General features: G+C 37.0%; 1 protein-coding gene across 7 annotated transcripts in view; it reads left to right on the forward strand.

Annotated features, from left to right (window-relative positions):
* MEF2A (myocyte enhancer factor 2A) overlaps nt 1–22,116 on the forward strand; it is a 95,580-nt gene that overhangs the window by 20,077 nt on the left and 53,387 nt on the right. For all 7 annotated transcript variants that reach the window (XM_075506297.1, XM_075506302.1, XM_075506300.1 and 4 more), the window contains exon 2: nt 18,018–18,216. In XM_075506297.1, the coding sequence (XP_075362412.1) occupies nt 18,163–18,216 (54 nt within the window). In that variant the 5' untranslated portion in view covers nt 18,018–18,162. The remainder of the gene's footprint in view (nt 1–18,017; nt 18,217–22,116) is intronic.

Genomic DNA, 22,116 nt, shown 5'->3' on the forward strand with positions numbered 1-22,116 from the left:
TCACATGTCATGCCAATGAGGCTTGGCTAAAAGCAGGGGAACAAAGGGTTCCACCTCCCCCAGCTGTGATTTAACTTGTACATCTTCCAGGTGGTAACTTTTTCCACCTCTTCCTCTTGAGAAGACTATGTAGGCACTTTCTTCCAGATAATGGGTTTTTGGATTTTGTTTTTTGATGGTATTTCTCTAGACGCACTGTCATTATGGACTAGTAAGCTCCTTCAAAGATTGAAGGTATTTTCTGTCGAATTCTCTAGTTTTGGTACATACTGCTTTTGCAGAAAAACTACAAGGAAGCCCAGTGAATTTTCTTTTGAGTACTTTAAGGACACACATAGTAAAGCAGCATTAAATTGTCTTAAACATAATAGAGAACTGAAATTACTCCATAAAGCATAACGATATTGTGCTTTCAGAGTTACATACCTTAGCATACATGCTGTTTCCTAGCCCTGCAGAATATAATTGTGTTGGAAGCTATGGCTGGTCTTTGTGTTTCACGATATTAATAATCCTCTCGCCCAAGTTCCTGAATTAATAGCATATGAAAACAGCAAGGTCCGTTTAGAGTTCCCATTTTGGTTTTCCATAGCAGCCTGGATCTGAGACACTGCAGAACCACCAGTGAAAACTCAGATCTCTAGCAAAAGCTGCCACTTGTTTGTAGTGGGTTTGTCAGTGCTATTGACAAATACTTGTTAATTTCAGTTTCATGATTTATCTTGCTTTTTCTCATGGCTCTTCTAAATAAATTTTCATTACAAGAACTGAGTCTTGTGCTTAACATATTTTGCTTTCAGAAGGCCAAAGAATACCATGTTGTCATGGTTTAACCCCAGCCGGCAACTAAACACCACACAGCCGCTTGTTCACTCCCCCACAGTGGGGTGGGGGAGAGAATCAGAAGGGTAAAAGTGAGAAAACTCGTGGGTTGAGATAAAGACAGTTTAATAGGGAAAGCAAAAGCTGTGTGTGCAGGCAAAGCAAAACAAGGAATTCATTCACTCCTTCCCATGGGCAGGCAGGTGTTCAGCCATCTCCAGGAAAGCAGGGCTCCATCATGCATAACGGTTACTTGGGAAGACAAACGCCATCACTCCGAATGACTCCCCCTTCCTCCTTCTTCCCCAGCTTTATATACTGAGGATGATGTAATATGGTATGGAATAGCCCTTTGTCAGCTGGGGTCAGCTGTCCCAGCCATGTCCCCTCCCAACTTCTTCTGCACCTGGCAGAGCATGGGAAGCTGAAAAGTCCTTGATTTAGTATAAACACTACTTTGCAACAACTAAAATATCTCTGTGTTATCAACACTGTTTTCAGCACAAATCCAAAACATAGCCTCATACTAGCTACTATAAAGAAAATTAACTCTATCCCAGCCAAAACCAGCACATTCTCCGAAACCAGGACATGTGCATCCTTGAAAGACCTTCCCTTAAGGTGAAATCCTTAAAAGTGAATGAGAACCAGTTTCTTATTAATGTCTGTTTGAGTCTACTAAATGTAAAAAGCCATGTCTGTGTCTTTGTTCTATGCTTCATGGCATCAAATTGGATAAAATGCCACAGATAAAACTCCCTACAGATAAACTTACTGTTAACTCTTTCTGCTGCTGTCCTCCATCTTGCTTTTTCCTCTGCTTTTGGGGACTTCCCCTTCTCTTTAATGCCTTTCTTCCAACTGTATGGGGTGAGCATCTTCACTGAAGCAAACTTGGACTCATTCCAAAAAAGAACAAACAGTGAGGCTTGAGAGCCATCTCACCTCCGTACGGGAAGACTATAGGGAATACTACCATCCTGTTCAGGAATATTTTGGCTTCCGTTCCACCTACTGAAAGAATTAGGCAAGGGCATCCATTTGAATAAAATGAGATTTTTTGAGTCTGAGGATTCAGTAGATTGTTGCTGTGAAAAGCCGAAATCAGGATTCAATAGTTGGGATGACTATTAAGCAGGTATTCTTTATTGCAGCATTGGGCAGCACTGGGGATCGCTACGCCACAAGTGCTCCTCCAGGTTAGCACAACACATCAGTTCATATACAGAAAGATCATACATATTCATCAGATTTCCTGAAAAGGGCAGTTTTATGGTGATGAGTTCCCAGAATTCATTTACATAGTCCAAGCATGTGCAGTAAAATTAGGGTTAGGGTCTTTTCACTCTCCTGGTGGTCTTCCATAGTCTTCCTCACATTGTCCGTTAGTTGAACTTTGGGCTTCCTTTGTTCCTGTTATCGTGATTTAATTAGGAAGCCTAAGGAGCTTGCTCAAGGCCTGTTTAGTCCTATCGGGTAAGAAGTTACAGGAAATGTCCTATCATCAACTCAGCTCAGCAGGTAACTAAAACTATCTTTGCAGGGGAAGAAAACAAAAGAGAACAAGGATGCAAGTGAAACTCACAGTAAGGTCTTAGTCAGGGATTGTCAGGAATTTAACCCTTTCAAGATAGACTAAGTACTTCTTCCTTTCCATGCCTAAACTGACATCTTGCACATAATGCAAATGGGCTGATTTGACAGCATGTATGAGCAGAAATCTTAATTTACTCTGTTTAAACCAAAGCTCAGTGCATTGCTGCTTTCTAGATGCTGTACACCTAGACAATAGACCTGGCTCATGCATGCTTATCTGTTACTGAACTGTGCATTTATGGTAGTCTTAAGATTTAATGTGGTACTTTTTCTGATGCGGAGTACTAAAGGGTTTGCGGTTTTTTGAGTAAGTGATATAAAGCAGAGTGTCTGCCATCTATAAAGGCTGGCTAATGTTGTTAATTGGATATTACTGTCAAATATATTCAGCAGTAGACAAAGAGGAAGGAAAATCTACAAGAAGTTAGAAGGAAGAATCTCCACAAGTATTGGTTTACGTAACATGTTAAGAGTAGTGCCTGCTAGAAGTACAGGGCAAGCTTGTTTTGATTCATATCTTCCTTTTGAAAGCCGGCAAATGTTTATAGTGTGGAGGATGTCTCCACCCCTCTCCCCAGTGAAGCTGTGTGCTGGAGAAAATGATGACACTGTATGTTGGTGAATTCTTACAAATCTAAACATAGACCATAACCATAGGTGTGTCTGTGCAGGGCTAAAAATCTGTTTGCTTCAGATTAAATCATAAGCTGAAGTTTTGAGAAATAGGTCCGACTCAGTGGTCAACATTTTGGGTTATACTGAGAAGTCTTTGTTTCAAATCTCAGTTTAAAAATCTGTTTAGCTTGGCAGAAGGTTGAAATCTGCTAAACAGCAACTATCAATCTGCCGTTTTGTCTGAAGTGCAGAGTGAATTGCTGGAAAGATACCTTTCTTCCAGTGGGAAGACAGAATTTTGTAGTCTTTGTGTCTTGTTTTTTATTTTTGTTCCTTTAAGCAAGTCTGTATGCATTTCCTTACAGCTTCTGTAATCCTGCCACAAAGTAGAGGATATGAGGTGAGAACCAAGAAAAGTAGAACTCAGTCACCAGTACAATTTCTTGATTAAAATCCGCTTTACAAATTTTTTCTTCCATTTGTTATGTGCTGTCAGGAGTATCTCGTATTTTGGCATACAGCTTTTCCCGTGTTTGCTGTAAGTCGACTGTTTAGTTTTTGTTAAGCAATGTGTGGCCTCATATGTAAAACTTGCAAAGCATCAGTTGAGGGAGAAGGAGCCGAGCTATATAAGAGCATGAAAGGATGGAACTGGATGCTGGAAGTTTCTTGCACTGCGATTTGAGTTAGAGCTTTGTAACTGTATATCTGTATGTTGCAATGAGATTTAATAGATGAAGTTTTCAGGGTGGTATAGGAAAGCAGGTATGTTCAAAGGTACACCCGTCTTATTGAGGGGAAGATAGGCTTTTAATACAGGCAAAAGCAGCAGTAATACAGACGAACATATTAGGCCCCAGTTACGCTGTCCCTTTTAGGCTCTGTCTTTGCTGATGCAGGTGAAATTGGAGACTACGAGCACTGGTATCTCTGCTGTTTGCTAGCTAGCTGTCAATATTTATTGCTTCAGCTGCTGCAAGGCTTCCAGTCAGCATGTAAAAGAAAGATGGTTTTAATGTCCTGAAGGCCTGGAGTATTCAACAATAACTTTTTTTAAGAGGAGTTAAGATTTCTTGCAGGTGCAAGAATGCTTCTAAGCCAGTTCTTGAAAGTTCTGTATAAACTGCATGCCAGTTCACTGTGGTTCTTTTTTTTGTTCATATAACTCCGTATAAGCATGTTCACCGATTATTTGCTTAGAATGAATAAAATGAGATGCTGTAAAATAATTAAACTAGCATCTGATTCTAGTATACAGAATCCACTTCCATGAATACATTTAATATGTGAGGTGTTTTGTGTTGGATTTTTTTTTTTTTTTGCTTAGGGAAATAGGGTTTTGCGCGACAACAAAATGCTTTATTGTCATACCGAAAGGAATGGAAAAGATTGCAGATTCTTCCTTGTCCACTGTAGTGATACTGTTAGAATAAAAAACTTCATTTCTATGTCTAAATAAGTCTATCACTTCACATGCAGGAATTTAACAGTAGGTTTAACCCCCTCATTTCTCCAAGCTCAAAGATTGACTGAGGTGTCTAAACTTGCACATTGCACACTTTCATCTACCAGGGCTACAGGCAGTATCAAAGTTTTATAGTGGCATGCAACTGCTCTTACCAAAATAAGATACTGGTGTTAAGGTGAGGTGCAGCATTAGAACTAATACCTTCAAGGAGAAGTCATTCACATCTGACTGCTACGTATTTGCTTTACAACTGAAATAGGGTTCCTAGTCTCTTAGCTAGGTTTTTGTCAGAGATGAACAAGAAGACAGCATGGATGGAAGGGATCCAGCAGAGTGTGTGAAATGGGCACTGTTTTGTGTAATTTTCCTAGCAGGTTTAAATCATTGATGCAATAATTAAATGCTGAGAGACTGAGGCTGATCATGCAGTCTTCCCTTCTGAGGTGGTTTCAGGACTGCTTCTTGGCATTTCTGGCAGTTTCTTTGATAGTGAGGATAATTATTTTTTCCTTTTCCAAAATCAGGATAGTAAGCTCTGTGTGACTATGCATATGTGTGCATGTATATATATATATATATATATATATTTTTTTTTTTTTTTTTTATTTTTAGTGCATAATTGCAGGGCTGGGTGGCCAGCTATATTTATAGTCTCTGATTCCTGACTGATCCTGGTTATTGTCAGGTCTAGGCAATCATTGTATCAGATAGTACCTGGCTGACTAAGTAGTAAAGATGGAGATGTCTACCTTACAGTTTCAAAAAGCTTGCATTTGCATCTAATGTTTCATGTCAAAGTTAAATGAATATACTTGTTTAAATGGAAGAGGTTTTCAGTAAGGGAAGTCTACAATAATCTGAGCCTGTCTGGGCTTCTGCTTCAGATTCCTGGCTACTTAATGTAATTGAAAATAGGCCAGCTGCCTTTCAAATACATTAAGATCCAGCTTTTGCAATATCTTGCTTTTCTCAATATTCCTTGCTCTTGTTTAGCTCTTCAGTGATGTAGTAGTTTATCAGAAGGGCTTTGTATATTTATGTATGGATCACTTAATTGAGTCTTGCTTGGGACCTCGATTACATTTTTCTGGGCCTTCACTTAAACCTCTGTCAGCTGTACCTTCTCATTCAGACCTTTTTAGTGGCTCTATTCATGTAAGATGTTTGTCAGGGTTTGTTGACAGGAAGAGAAATTGAGATATTTTTGAAGTTTTGAGGATTTCTGTTTTTAATACAACAATGGGAACAAATGGGTCAAACTGCTCTCTTATTTATAGTCATTGAATATTTCATTCCAGAAGCTCTTGAAACAGGTGTTTTAATACATCTTGCTATCCATCACTTGAATCATGTAGCTTTGCTTTGAAGCAGTAATGTTAGTTAGGGTCAAATGACTTAAATTTTCTATTTGCTGCGATCTGCAAGAAAGGTGAAATAATTAGGTTTTTATCATTTGCTCTGCCTTGCAGGTAGCATCCTGAATTTCTGCTTATCAACTAAACCATATTAACTGGCTGTGTATGCTGGTTTGTTGCCATTGCTAAGGAAAAAATAGTTTCAAAGTCAGTTAATTTTAGAATTAGGTTTCTATTCAGAGAACAGTTTATATTCGGAGAACAGTTCTTATCTGGAGATTCAGTGTACTATAATCAGTGTAGTTTAGGTAACATTTTTGCAAGTGAATCAAAGTGGCTAGGTTAATGTTAATGACATATGATGAATGCCCAGACTACCAGACATCACCTGTCAATAAAGGAAAACCTTTTTATGCAGGAGCAGAAAATATTCTGAATAATATTCTTTTTTTTTTAGTAGAAACTGAGTTTACTACAGTATGTTTAGGTATTGGGTTATGTATCTTAATGTAGTTAACTTTTGTTTTTAATGGCCTGCCCTGTACTTGATTTGGACAGTCTTAGCTTGTGATTGCTTTTAAGAATATAAACATCCAAATGGAGGGCAGTAACACCAGCCTTGGGCTGTGGGGGGAAGGGGGGAGAGAAAAAGGGTTATAAAGTACTTGGATCAATAAAATGTTTTAGGTTGTAAGGAATTTCATTCTAGGCTGCTTTTAAAAGTGGCTGCTGAAATTAGAGAGTTTGTGGGAATCCGACTGTTTTTGACCATGGATGCCTAGCACCATCTTCCCGAGTTCATTGATGTTGCCTATATTCTGCCTGTATTTAATCTTTTTCCAGTATATCACTCCTGAGATGTAGCTGAGTGGATTCATCTCACTTGTATGTTATTTTCTTTGCCACCTGTCTGCCTCAGATTGTGAAACTTTAGATTATAAAGAAACAGTCTCCATGCATGTTTGGGAAGGACCTGCCCTATGATCTGCTGTAGCCCCCCCACCAACAGTAATGGTGTTTTACTTAAATATAAAATGACTATTTACTTAAAAGGATGCAGGGAAGGGAATAATTCACTGAAATTTGGTTTCAATCTCTCTGAAGTACAATGTAACTTTTTAAAAAATTTTTATTTAGAAGTTTGAACTGGTGGTATATCTGAATTTTAAAAGAAGAGATTGAGTTTTGAACAAAGGCTATGGCAGCCACAGAAAAAGAATCCTACCACTGATCCTTGTTAAAAACATGTGGGCGTCTTTATGGTTTACTGAATGTCTTATTGAGGCATGCAGGCTGTTTGAAGCATTATGTTGTCGTGTCTGTCTGGTTTATAATTGTTGCACTTCAACAATATGACTGCATGCTGTCATTTAATCAGACATCGAATAATTTATCAAGAAAGCTTTCTGGATAATTGTTCGGTGAGTTAAAGCTTCTTATAGATTCTTTCATGCATATCTATTCTATTTGTTCTCAGTTTTCCTATCCTGTTCCCTTTAAAATGGGGGGGTGCCTGTATCATGTGGAATCCTCTGGAAGACTGGAAATGTGTATTTGGTAAGAAAGAGAGTATGCTCAGGAGGGAAATGGTTGTGGAGACTACCTGTCATAGCAGGTTTAAAAAAAAAAAAAATGGGGGGGGGGGGGAAGGTGTCAGGCAAGAAGCTTGGAGCCTGCAGCTTGTGCAGAACATGAAGAAAAGCTGATATATAGGATCAGGAAGCAGCAGATAATTAAGAATGAGCTAAACCTTGGGAAGAAGTTTTCCAAGTACAAAATGAGAGCATACAGTGCTCTGTGTCACAAAGCCACTGTTGACTGAAGCCAAACTTGGAAAAGAAGACCCGTCTTGCAAGGGCACAATGTGCAAGGAAGAATCTTGATTATAATCCTTCTATATTTCCATTCTCTCATCTGCTCACGTTTGTCCCATGGTAAGAACTTCAATAAAACCTGGCATTTTTTAGTTTGAAGTGTGGTTTGAGGAAGCTCTCTGTAGGAGAAGGTATAAGCAGAGCCATGTGAAAGCTATGGCTGCCTTTGTATCCCATTACATTCCTGAAGTCAGCTGTAAATGTTTTTGATTGCTGTAATGTTTGTTCAGTAACATATGTTGAAGTTGTCATGTGGCTGTTGCATTACCTCAACAGTTTGTACTTTGTAGGCAGAGTGGGCAGTTTTCCTCTTTGTAAAAAGTAAAAATGAATTACTAGGAGTTTAGTCACTGATAAGTGTTCAGAACTTCACTGAGTTTTAGAAGTCTTGCTGCAAATCACAAAACCAGTTTGCTGAAGTACCAAGCTAGTACAGTTTTCTACATCAGGTAAAACCAGTGTTAAATAAGATTACCTCATAATTTATGTTCTTTGGTTTTTTCCAGTAGAAGAAACGAAAAACCAGAGGCAATCAAATGCCTTTTATATACATACTTCCTAAGGAAAAGTCTGCTATGGTTTCTACTCTTGCCTTGGGAAACTGTGCCAGTTATACACCCGTCAGTTTTAATATACTGAGAACAGACACTGTTATACTTAACTGCAGAACTGCTTATTTGGCATTTGCTACATGGAAACTGAAGTGCAGCCTGCAAAATTTGAATACAATTTTAAAGAGAGTATTTGAAGGATAAGAGTAATAAATCTTCATAACATTGCCCTACAGTATGTGCTAATGTTCTGAATATTTTTTCTGCATGTCTTCATTTCTAGAAATTTTAAATCTTAGCTCAGGATGCTGTTTGAGTTAGCTCAGTTGGCACCTTGTTTAATTTTGAACTGTGTGTAAAAGTAGTAAGTTCTATTTGTATTTTTGTGATGTTGCTTTCAGGTGGGGTTTTTTTGCCATATAATCTAGCTGTGAGATGTGGTTATGATACATCAGAGCTTCTGTAGAGGGATGTTTTTGTCTAGTTTTTGGTTTATGATGTATGAACGTTCAGTTCTTTATATGTAGGTTATTTGTTGAGGTTCTAAATGATTGTAAAACTAGAAGAAAAAAAAAGTGCTCACTAAAAATCGCAGTACTCCTCAGAAAAGATAATCTACTTAAATCATGTAGTTCTCAGGGGCAAAAAAGGAGAACAATACTCCTTATGGATAAGGATGTCCAAATAGAAATGAGAGGAACGTGAATTTTTAAGGTTACTTTGACATGTTGCTTATGTTTAAAGTGCTGCTCCCACTGAATTCAGCCTGGCATGGCCATGTTAAAAAGTCAGAGCAAAGCTTTCAGTGTAATTATCTATAAAATGATGAAAACAATGAGTGACCACATATAAAAAAACAACCAAAAAACAGGTGATGCAGCTTGTGTAGAATTTCACAGAAATCTGACCAAATCAATTTAGTACTTTAGAACAGTATTCAGCTGTTCTAACTGTGAAACCGTCTTCTGTCCACTTGCAGTCCTCAGACTTATTCACTGTACGTACTCCAATTTGCTCTACCAGTTTCCGTAGAGATAAATACAGATGTGACAAGTTGGGCAGAGGTATTGTGAGAACTTTGAGACAGTGAGCTGTACCTTTGCCAAATAAGATTATCAATAGATTAGACAAATACGGATAAACTTAAGTTGAGATGGGAAAAGTGATGAGCCAAGATAGCAGTAATTAAAGCTTGAGTGTCACTGCGGTAGCTGATGAAATATGAAGACTTCTGGAAATAGATTTCCCAATGATAATACTTTTTCTTAAAGCCATCAGTTAATTTAGCTGTATGTAACACGTTTTAAGTGTTATCTAAAGATGCATTGATGAGCCTAAAGAAGACTGATGAAGTGTTAAGATGTTGCAAAACCAGAATAAAGCTCCATTCTGGTTGGCAAATATATTACTTGGAAACGGAACAGTCCTCTGTATGTATTTTCTCTCTTATTGTAAGATGAAGAAAAACATAAAAATGAACCTTTTGATTGTCCACTGTTAAGTGTTTGTTATTTAGTTAATTACCAGTGCTTGTGAGGGTGTCTTTTCAGCTGATTCTTACTGAATCATTAGGATAGCTTTAAAGAAAGGAAATTACTTTCCCAGCTGAGAATAGCAGCATGGTTTCAGTGATCCCCCCCCCATGAATGTAGAAAGTTAATTTCACAAGGTTCTGTTTTGTCTTCTGTAACAGAGAGCGCTCTTTTGTAGCAGCTTTTTGTTGTGGGTGAAATGGTGTCTAATTTAAAGCCATCTCTAGTAGATATGTTCTTATCAGCATTTCGGAAGGTAGATCCTGGTGGGTTCCCTTCTTTTGAGGCAGAAAGGAGTTTTGGTAAGACATGTGGCTCTGTGCAATTTTTTTTGCCACATGGTAGTTAAGTTCCACAGCCGTTACAGATCTATAATAGCTTTGAGGAAGATGTTTTTGATCTTGAAAAACATTTAGTGTATTTTATGTGTATATTTTACTTCAGGAAAGAAACCTTCTGTGGCTCATGTTGCACAGAGGTCTATGGGTTTAAAACCTGTGTTTAAATGCTTTTAGTTGCACTTTGAGCTTGTCATTGTGAAAATTATGAAATGTGTAGTGAGTTTTAAACTAATTAAATACCTGCAGATGCTCTTCTATTTTGTTATGGAGCATTTGTATCTAAACGTAAGTTTAGATTTCTGCATCTAGTTAATTAATGAACTAGAGAGCTGTAAATTCTTGTAAATTCCATTTACATCTTGTAAATTCCATTTACAGCTCTTTACAAGAGCTGTAAATGGAAAAAAAGGGAAGATTATCTGGTCAAAAGATTTAAAATTGTGATCAAACTGACGTGGTTGTTCTAAAAGCTATGGTTCGTTCACTAGGAAATCAGTCTTTCTGGCCATAGCTTTTAAATATTGGGTTTTGTTTTGTTAACAGTGTCCAGAATCATCTTTCTTTGTGGCTATTTTTGTATACCATGGAAAAGTCGCATCTTTTGACAAATTATATGATAAATTAGGAACAAGTTTCCTGAGAAACACTCTGGAGCATATTTTTCAGACTGCTATTCAGTCTTGCAGTTATTTTCTTAATCTGTCTGTAGAAGTCTGGCAACAGAATTCTTGTGATTACTTAATATTTTAAGTTCTGCTTCTATCTAAAATTGGATTTTAATCCAGTATTGAAAGTTTAGTTCTTTTTCTGTGGTCTTCTTTCCCCACTGTTAGCTCATCAGTTTCCAGGTCCTATTTTCCAACTGCATTCTAACATGTTTTTGAGAATGCGAAGATAAATTATTTTAGAAAATATCAAGACCAAATTTATGGATGGGAACAATAAAATAAAATTTATTGTCACTTGAAAATATGTGGTAAAGATGTATGCTTTTACAGATAGCTTGATAATGGCTGTTTTGCTTCTAGAGAGTATAAATGCTCAGAATAGGATGATACATACTTTTTGGACTTAAGCAGTAGGCCAAGAAAAAAAGTTCATAGCAATGTGAAAAATATTTGGGTATTGAGTTTGAACTGTGAACCCATTTAATTTTAAATAACTAACTAGAGCAGAATTCCTGTCTGTCCCTGCTCCTAGACAAGGCCACATTTGTCATATTATCTAGGAGTGCATGTACTGTCACAGGTGATGCTGGTAGTTCTTGAAAACTGTTTGGTCTGTCAGCTCGGGAAAATCTATCTTTAAAGAAAATGTTCATTCTAAGAGTAATAAAACTTGTTTTAAAACCAGGCATCTAAATCTTAGTTCATTTTTCATACAGCTTAGATTTCTGTAGTTCTGTTTGCAAGAAAATATAGTTATTCAACTTCATCTTAGGACTTAGTGCATCTTAGGACTTAATGCATGAAAAAGAATGGCAGTAAAGGCCATTTTGAGCAACAGTATATTTAAATAGCATTCGGAAGTTGCGGTACTTTAGTAAGACCATATTTTTTGAAAGTACTTTGAGATATTTTCTAATATGCCTTCAAAACTTAATTTGAAAAGCTGTGTAACTTACAAATCAGAAGCTCAAAAATAGATTTGGTTTTAAGGTGGAAACTGAGGACTCTGTTCAGTTGCAAAACTCCACAAATCCACTCTTAGAAGTACAGTTTACTTAAATGGTCTAGTATCGAAGATGTGTGGTGTTCTTCCCAGCTGAAAGAAACAAGTGTTTTATGATGCATAAAAAAGAATATCAATAAAGAATTGTTTATGGCTTCCTGTTTTTTATGTTGTCCTACTTTTTAAAAAAAGTTATTTTGGCTAAGGGTTGTATTATTGTTTTATAACAATGCTTGTGTATCACTTGCTAGCTGAGGACCTTGGAGCTCTGAGGCCAGTCTCATTTGCTGTAAGGCTCTACTTGGATGTAGAAGAATGGCTTCTAAACTGAGGATGGAAAAAAAGATTTCTTTCCTAATACTGTGGTACAGCAAGAAGTGAGATAAATGACAACGTGTAGTCTTGTTTTGAAGAGGTAGGCCACGCTATTGTTTTACACTTATAATTTACATTGCTTACAGCAATGTGTGATGACAGGGCTATGGAAATGTGGCTGTAGGAAACATTTTTCTTACTGTTTTTGCACACCTCTGCAAAAACCCCAGCAAGAAATTGAGCGTCATCTCTGTTAAGTGCAAACATGTAGGTAGATGGAGTCCCTTTGCTTGAAATCTTAATTTTAAAATCGAGCTTCAAAGTGGCAGCAATGAATTTTGGAGCAGGGCTGGTAGAATGTCTAGAGCACAGTAATAACACCCCATGGCTCTCAACATGTTTCAGTGCAGATCCAAATCTGAGTGAATATATTTTGTATATTTAGTCTGGGATTTAGAAGAAAGGTGTCTAGAGTTGTATACTTACTTTATATGGGTTTGCATTCTCTTTGAGGTTATGAAGAAGAAAATGTTCTTATCTCTTACTTCAGGACAGTGAAATGGAATCTGAGAACCTTTTGATTAACCTTTTGATTAATTACTTTGGTGAAGACATTATTTGACTCTTAATTTTTTTCTAGCTATTTCCACTTATGAGTTTTGGGGCGGGGGGGGGGGGGGGGGCATGAGACTTACATGTTTACAGGTGCTATGGAAAAATGAGATACTGTGTTATCTGCCTTGTTAATGTAAAACAGTCGACACCTGGTGATGGGCCTAGTCTCCATCTTGATATGTATGGGAATATTTATATTCTGGTCACATCCTTGGTAAGCATGCGAAGTGTTAGTTAGAATTAGCAGTGAATGTGCAGTTCAGCCATGATTTGGTTGTGCAGTCTATGCCCATCAGTTCATGCTTAGGGGCCAAATCTACAAAAATATCTGCACAAGCTCTTCTAAGACTAGAAAAAGAGCTAATAACTTCGATTTAGTCAAAATTATTGTCTGCTATTTAGTAAGCCTTACCTAAGGCTTACCAGTGTAAGATGCATCTATATAGATCTGTGCTTTCATGCAGCTGTGGCTTTTGAGAGTTATCATGCAAATTATCTGACGTCATGACACTCATTTCTTTGTGTGCGTTGCAGTAAATGAGCTGTGATGAGATGGTTACTGTCAAATGTAAACCTGTAACCATGATGATGAAATGAAGGTTCCAAGAAAACAAAGAGAGGCAGAGAGAAGTAAAAGGAAAATAAGTGGAAGGAATATAGTTCTGACGTAGTTTTTCCTAACCTGTTCTGCCAGAAGGCTTTAAGGCCTTGTGGAGTTCTACACTGATACAATTTGTTTCCACTGAACCCTTGAATGAATCTTTTTAAATAGGTCAAATATAGTTTGCTTGCTTTAAAGTTGTATATCTCTCGCTATTTATGAAACCGTAAGCAACTTTGACAACAAATGAACTGATCTGAGTTGCTGAAAATATGCAGTCATGAGGGCATATTTTTGCATATGGTTCTGTTGTGTTTCCGTATTTAGTGTGGTGTTTTCACGTGTGTTGAGGAAGGGAATAAATCCGAAAATTTGGAATAAAGTTTACTTTTATACAGTAATAGAGGCTTTTACTTGGACAGCTACAAATACAATTTTTCTTGCTATTATTGCAAGCTGACATTATTTTCTGTTTGAAGCTCATCATGAAGCACATAGGGTGTTTTCCTTTTTCTCTGCTTATTCTTATTGTTTTATGTAATACATGCCTGAAATTCTTTTTTAAAAAAAAAAAGGGGGGAAAAAAATTTGCTTCTGTGTGCCCATCCAAGTAATGTAAAGCAGTTTTAGTGGCTGTCATTTGATTGTGTCACTTAAGGAAGTAGAACTTTACCGTCATCAAGGTTACTTCACATAAGTTTCACGTTTACTTTCAGAAATAAGTGTGCATTAATCTTCATAAATGTCTGTTAATTTTCCTTTATTTGGGCAAAAGTTTGTTGATGATCTAGATGAAATGGCTTTATGACTTAAGAATTTTACCTAAGTATGTTTGCAATGCAACTATGATTTAGCAAAATTAAAACTTTGCTAATTACATTTTTGATGTAACCATATAGTGAGCACAGTCTTTTATCTTGTATAGTTTTGTTGCCAGTCAGGATGGAAAATAAAACTGCAACTCTGACGTGATTAGAAAGGAATTAGATTAGTAAGGATTAGAAAAGGGAAAAGTCATTGCTCCCATGAGAAATGTAACGTGCGTTTGTCATTGGTGGTAACTTCCCATTTGGATGTTCTGAGCACACATGAAAAGTGGCTTTTTACTGCACAATTTACTCTGATTTTGCAGTTAGTGTCAAGATCCTTTCTACCCTAAGCTCATGCCAAACTCAATGTTTCAATTCTTAGCTTTGAAAATCATCTTGTAGGTGACTTCAAAATGAAAGGGATGCGGTATTTCAGAGCTGGGTTGCCTTTGGTAAATGTGTTTCAAAGCCAGGTTTCTGGTGTCCATAGCAACCTGTGGAGGCTGAACCCAGATGGGGACCGACATGCAAACAGGAATTTGGAACTTGCTAAGTGAGAAAAGCACTTGAGGTTGAAGAAAGTAGCAGACCTGAGATGAGAGGCAACAGTGAACTGATTAAAGAAGGTGAAGCAGAGGTCATAAATGGGAAATGGGTTGATGCATTTATGCCTAATAGAGCATACTAATTTTAAAAGACCTGAAATAACACCCCAAAACTATAACAAAATGTTGGTGAAAATTGCTGTCAGTTTTCCCTTTGTGCAGTGGTACATGGAGCAGATAATAGTGTTTCCCCGCTGTTGTTTCTTCCGTTAGCTCATGGAAAACGTTTGTGCATCTCTTATTTTCTGTCCTTAAGTATATATATTGCATAATCTCACATTGTATTTCCCTTCCTCTCTACCCTGTTCTGCCATGAGCTCCTTATTGTATTCACTGCATAGACTTGCTTTTGAATATCTGTTGCAGAAGGTGGAAGAGCTGAGTGAATGAGATAGGACTGTATGAAGAAAGCATGTGGTCCCCCATAGGGGTTTTAAAATTGTGTTCTGGAGCATAGGTCTGTTTCCTTAGGAAAATTTTGAGAACTAGTAAATTTGCCTAGGTGTATGTCTGTGTATGCAGTATGATGCAGTAGAACATAAAATTTTGTTATGCCTTTGTATAAATTTATGGTAGATTATAATAGAATTGTATATACCTTCTAGCTTGTATACTGTACACACCGTGTGTCCTTCTGTTTTGGAAAGAACAGTGCGTAACTGGGAAGGTTAGAGAGGCGGACAGGATGGCTGGCCAGAGAATGGGTTTTGTGTAAGAAGTGGTTGGAGTAGGATTCTTTAGTTTTGAGTAAAGGTAGCTGAAGGAAGATGCAATATAGGCTTCAAAATCAGGACTAACATGAAAGGTGAAGATGGCTGTTTGTTTACTGCCTCGTATAATTAAAAATATGTGGATACAAAATTATAATTAGCAGGATCAGGCTTAAATGAAAGGATATATCTTCTACTCTGATGAATAACTAAGCTGTGGAACTCCTTGCTTCTAGGTGCTAAAAATTTACCAAGATTCAAAAGTAATATTCATGGAAAAGGATTTGATGAACAGCTTTAAACCTAAGATTCCATATATGACTTCAGAAGTTCCTGATTCAAAAATCACTGGATATCTGGAGAAAATGCTTTATAAATATTGCTTTGAAGTGATATATGCTTATTCTATTCCTATGTCCCTCTGTTACCATCCCAGTGATATTTGCTAATAGCCATGGATAAAATGCTGGACCAGATGGAGCTTTGGTCTCACATGTGGTGGCTATTTGTATGTACTAGTTAGGATGGTGAGTGCTTTTAAAAAGCAGAGGAAGGAATCTGGTAATTCTGTATGCAGAGAACTGTTTCAATAATGGATGGTATATTTAAAAAATGAAGCCACACATGAAGGAGAAAACAAATTTTAAGACCTGCTTATAGAGACCCTTTTACTAGGTATGTTCAAGGAATGCAACCAGATTTTTGCAGAACTAAATTCAATGTGTGAGCATAGCATGAGCTGAGGGGTTTTTTTTGTTTGGTTTTGGTTTGGTTTTGTTTTTTTTAAGAGAGTGAGGCAGCCGACTTAAGACTGAATGTTTTAGGAATTGAAGCTTAGAGTCCAGTGGATATTCTTGGTGGGTTTTTTTAACAAAAAAGGTATAAATTTATATGCCAGCTGTTGCTTTCCATGTAAAATATTTGCTGTGTGCTATTGGTTGTGTAGAGGCTTTTTCATCTGGCCTTACCTAGCTATTAATACCTTTTTAGCAGCACCTTGGAAGAAATTTATTTCTTGAAGAAAATAAAAGGAATGCAATGCTGATGCATCCTTTTAAGTGTTTTGATGTATAAACAATGTCTAGTGCATATCCTTTTGGCCAATGGACATCACCTAATCTTAGTGTTGTTTTGATCTTAAATTCCATGGAATAGTATTTCTAAATACTGTTGGCCATTTTATGACGTTTTACCAAAGCAGTCCTTTGTTGATGTCAGGTAAATATAAAATGACATCCCTTCATTTTGTGATGTTCCTCCACCTCTTTTTTTTTCTCCCAAGCTGCATCAGAACGTCATGGTTGTTTCCTCAGTGTACATTGAATGTATTGTGAAGTGTAGCCTGTGACTAATTGCCTCTTGCTGTCTCTACTTATTAGCTGTCTGATGGTGATGCGGTTGCACCACTTTCTACACATGGCCCCAAGGATATGGCATTGTGACACCCATATTAAAATATGCAAGGCTTGATTTCAAAAGACGTTTTGGGTTGGAAAGTTGGAGAGGTTATAAGCTAATATTGTGGCTGTCTTTACCCCTTTTGTTTTAATGAATATTAGGTGGAATTAGAATAAGGTGTACCTACTTCATGTTTATACATTCTAGTATACAGTTGATGTTCTAGAGGCTGTTTCTTTTCAATTGTTCTCCAGTTTTGTGTTCTCCAGTTCTTGGCAATTTTTTTACCGAAAATGCATTTAAAGTTTGTCAAATATCAGTGTTTTACAAGTCAGTTTGGTGCATTAGTACCAGAGTAAAATATTATGATGGCACGCTGGCTTTTCAAGTTGCATGCACCTTTATCTTTCTTAAACAATTTACCAAAATGAAACAAGTGCTGGACTGGTAATTGGTTATTGGCAAATGTGCAACTTACAGGTTATTGTAGAGAGAGTAGCTGTGTGAATGTCTTAATTATTCTTTGGTGTCTTGGTAGCTGCGAAATAGTTCTGTTGCGAAAATATTTTCTGTGGTCTTTATCCTTTTTAAGTAAAGATCTTCCCTCTTTCCTTCTCCCTCTTGCTTCCCAATGAAACTCCAAATACTGTCTTATGAAATGAGGTGTAATTTAGTTCAGTAACAGAAACTTGATGTTCTCATGGCTTTGTTTCATTATTGTGATGACAATTTTACAAGACAAACAGGAAATACAAAGCGGTTTCTCTATAAGGTTTCCTAAAATAATGAATGGAGTTTACCAAAACTTTGTGGGTAAATTTTTGAAACCTCAGATCACTCAAGGCCTAAAGCTTAGAGTGGTGAGCACCACCCCCTTTGACAACTGTAAATTTTTAAGACATCCACTTGAAAGTGTATGAAATTATTGGTCATTTTACCTACAAACCTGCTAGATTTAGAATCTAGCAAACTAGTTGGAGTTTGTTTAATTGGAACAAAGTATGTAGTGTAATATTTATTAGTGAAAATACTTGGTTCCTGTTTTATGCATGCACATGTTTTACGGCTATATACGTGTTGAATGATGCTTCCTCTTTATTAATTTGTAAGTTAATTTTTTTCAAAATTTTATTTTTTAGGGGTTTATAAGAAGAAATAAGAACCTTTTCTCAAGCTGAAGACAAAGTAAAAGAAAACCGTATCATGTGTTAGAATACTGAAGAGTGAAACTTCTTGGATTAGTATATTTCTGGATTGCAAAGCAAAAGAAAGAGGAGGCTGAAAATGGGGAGAAAGAAAATACAGATCACAAGAATAATGGATGAACGGAACAGACAGGTGAGAAACAAGGAGTCTGCATGAACAAGTTCTCTGTTCACAAAAACCAAGGAGTCTGCATGAACTAGATACTCTAGTAGAGGATCATGTTGAAACAGACACCGTACTTGATCTGATAGCTACTAGGAACACTTAGTAATAAAGATGGAGAAAGGATGAGAAATTCAGAAAGGATTTAGTAGAAGTAGTTGCTGCAGCCTCTTTGACAGAGGAGTTTGACATAGCTGTGGACAATGATCTACAGTGGTTTGGATACAGTAATGAATTTTAACATGATTCTATTTAAAAGCATTTATTTATATTCCTTGTAAGTGCTGTTTATTACAAGAGTCTTAAAAAATTGTCAGTCAAAAGGGAAGAGTACTCAAAAGTGCACTGGTTTAGGGAAAGCTGCTTACTTGGTTGCTCTTGCCCTAATAAAGAGGTGTCCTGTGAACTTGAAAAGTACCAAAGGCTGATGACTCTGTGCAGAAGTAGTGTTTCCTCTTAACTTCTAAATTGCTACATGAGATGTGAAATAAAATTTTAATTGGATATTGAAATGTATAGTGGGCTATCTGGAAGCCACCATTTTTAAGGAAAAATATTGTAGGAATGACTTAGGATCTTTAAGAATAGTCATAGTGGGTCAGACCAAAGATGCCACTAGGCCAGTATCTTTTGTCCAATGATGGTCATAAGCAAGTAAGTGTAGGATAGAGATGCACATGTTACACTACTCTGTAATCCTCTTCCAGCTTCTAACTATTCTTAGCTCAGGGATTTCCTGAGCTGGATGTGGTTTCCGTATATTTAGTAACCATTAATGGATTTTTTTGTTTGTTTGTTTTCCCCGCCCCCTGCCAGTGAACTTGTTCAGTTATCCTTTGAGCCCTTATAAAGTTGCTGCATTTACAACATCTTTTGGCTAGGATTTCCTGTAGGTAGGTCTATTACGTGTTGTTTCAAAAACACCTTTTCACTTATGCTTAGTCATGGTTCTGCTAGTTATTTAGCTCTTGTATGAAAGAGGCAGCAGTCACTCCCTATCTAGTCTCTCCATCTTGCTTGTTCATTCTGTGGACCTCTGCCATGTTTTCTTATTTTCTCTTAAAGTAACTTTTTCAGGCTGAAGCACCCTAGATTAGTTGGTTGTTTTAATACAGAATTTATTCCATACCTTTGACCATTGTTACTACTTTTCCCTAAACCTTCTTGAGTATTGCTACGTTATTTTTGGTGGCAAAGGGACCCAGAACTGCACAGTGTTCAAGATGCATGCAAAACATGGACTTATATAGTGGTGTACTGGTGTTTGTTCTCTGTTCCCTTCCTAGTATTTGATTTGCTTTTTTAACTTCTCCTGAGCACCAGCTTGATATTGGGGTAGTGTCAGAATTCCATGAAACTGTCTTGCTGCTGACACATCAGCTCAGAGCCCATTGTTTTGTTTGTGAACAGGCTTGTTTTTCTCCCTGTATCACTTTAAAGCAATGTAAACTCTGAGAAGACTATATATAGCAAGAAAAGTATTATTGGAGTCTGGGAGAAAGCCAAGTATTGTGTTTGAACAGCTTTAATCGCACAGTGACTGTATGTTTGATGTAGATAAATGTCTTAAGTACACGTAGTAAAAGTAGATGAATTAATAACTTCAGTTCTTTCAGATCTTGCTCTAGAAATTCAGGCACATTGCAGAGGTGGAAATTGATCCCCCTCCCCCCTTTTTTTAACTTATTTGGAGTAAGTTGGACAACCATGTTTTTGTTCTGCTTGAAATACAAATGGTGTTATACTATACCCTGACTTTCGTGTGGTGGGTTTTTTTCAGGGGGATTTGGGGTTTTTTTGGATCTCCATCTCATTGTTCAGATTGGAACAATGGAGAGGAGGAGAATTAGTGCATTTGTATCAAATTTCAGCCGACTTGTACCATTGCTGTGGACTGAAGCAAAATATGGGGATTAAATTCTAAGTTTTCTTTCTGGCTGGTTTTTGGCTAGCACTTTTTTGGGCTTTTTAGTGATTAGGAAGAGGCTTTAAGCTCTAACTTAAAAGTGAAATTAGGCTTGCCTTATCCTTTTTCTGTGGAAGCTCAGAGATGATAACATACTGCATCTTGTTTTTAAAAGGTTTTCAAGAGATTAAATAGTTTTTGTCAGCAGAGCCAACTTTTTTATGTGTAGAGGTGTTGATGGTGTTCTTTAACTCCACTGACGTCCTGCGGTTTTGGTAGCTAGTATATAGAGTTTTAATATACTAAAATGCCCTGATGCACAGGATATTTATTAGGTATTAATTTACTTTTGAGAATTTTTTTCATTGACTTAGATAAGGAGGGCATTTAGGGGTGGTTTTGCCAAATGGAAAGTATAGTTCAGTTGCGTTCTGTCAGTTTTCCTATGGCATACATAGCTGGTTAGTAGGTCATTCATGGACATACATATGATGTCCTGTTTAGATGTTTAGTGTGGTGTTTAGGTTTTGTTCGTTTGAAAGTACGAGTAGAATGGCATAGAGCTTTGCCTGTAGAGCAAATTCATATAACTTATGTGGGAAGAAAAGCTATTGTTTTATCAGAAGCATCTTATTTCTGATGGGATTGTATGTGAGCTCAAAACAGAATATATAGACCATTACTCTAAGGGATTACAATTGTCATGAGACTGTCATTGTATTATTAATTAAGCAGTCTTATCTGCTTGAATGAGCTGTAGGACATTTATCTTCATTAAGCTGAAGAGAATAAAGTACAGTAAATTAGATATCAGAGGAGCTCAACCTTACTGCCTTTGCTCTCTCCTTCTTGCCCTTTTTTGCTAAGCAATATTGGAATAGTGCTGAGGAAGCCATTGGCCTGCAATAAAGATACATTTTTTTTTTTTTTTTTAGTGTGGTCCTAAATGGCAAGGAAAAAAAAAGATAAATTTGCAGAACTAATATTCTGCTTTCTGAGTTCTTAAATGAAAACTTGAGTTTATAATAGTCTATGTGCATTAAAGTAAGGCTGGGACTCCAGTGGTAGTGGGGTTTGTGCAAGCACTGTCCAAACAAAGTGAGAAATCGATGCTTGCTGAGAATCTCACAAGTGAAAAATCTCACAAGTAGAATAGCCCTACAAGAGGTGAGAAAGATAACATTTCAGTAGAGAAGTTAAGATCCCTTGCCCAGGACCGTACGGGTCCTCAGTGAAACTAAGCCTTCAGACTCTTCATTTAATGACTTCTCAAAGTAATATAGCACACACACATCTTGTTTATGATGCCTTTTTCCTGACAAAAACTAAACAGTAGTATCTGTCTATGCCTGCTCATACTTGGGTAATAATGTCTTAAGTGTCTTGTAACTGAAGTATCTAGAAGAACAACAACAGCTATTTGAAAAAACCCCACAGTTTCCCCAAATCCCCAGAGGAATCCAGACAAAGTAATTCTTAATGTCTTATCCAAGATAGGATAAATAAATCCCAAGCGTTCTGAAAGAAGGCATGTGTACAGTGACAGAACTGCTAGGAGACTTACACAAGATCTGTTCTTAGAAAGCAGCTGTATTGCATTATATGTGGATAGTAAAATTTCCACCTGCATTTGGGAAAAGTACAGCCCAGTAAAAGCCACATTTGTACTTGGTCAGCTTGATGAATTGATAACTGAAAACAAAATACTAACAGAAGATGCATTAAGGTAAAGTCCGTCAGATTTTTTGGCATCTTGTCTCACTAATGTATTGTAATTGTTAAACAATAATTAGGTAAAAAGATTGCTTCCCCTAGTTGAACCTTGAATGTGTTACAGCACTCTTATATAAAATTGTTTCAGAGATAGTGCTGTATCTTAACGGAGCTTCTCACCAAACCTACTTTAAAAGGGTTGAATAAAAAAGTTACGGTAAGTACTCACTCTTCATCTGAACACGGATTGT

Source organism: Mycteria americana, chromosome 6 (genome assembly GCF_035582795.1).
Source record: "Mycteria americana isolate JAX WOST 10 ecotype Jacksonville Zoo and Gardens chromosome 6, USCA_MyAme_1.0, whole genome shotgun sequence".
Classification (NCBI taxonomy): domain Eukaryota; kingdom Metazoa; phylum Chordata; class Aves; order Ciconiiformes; family Ciconiidae; genus Mycteria; species Mycteria americana.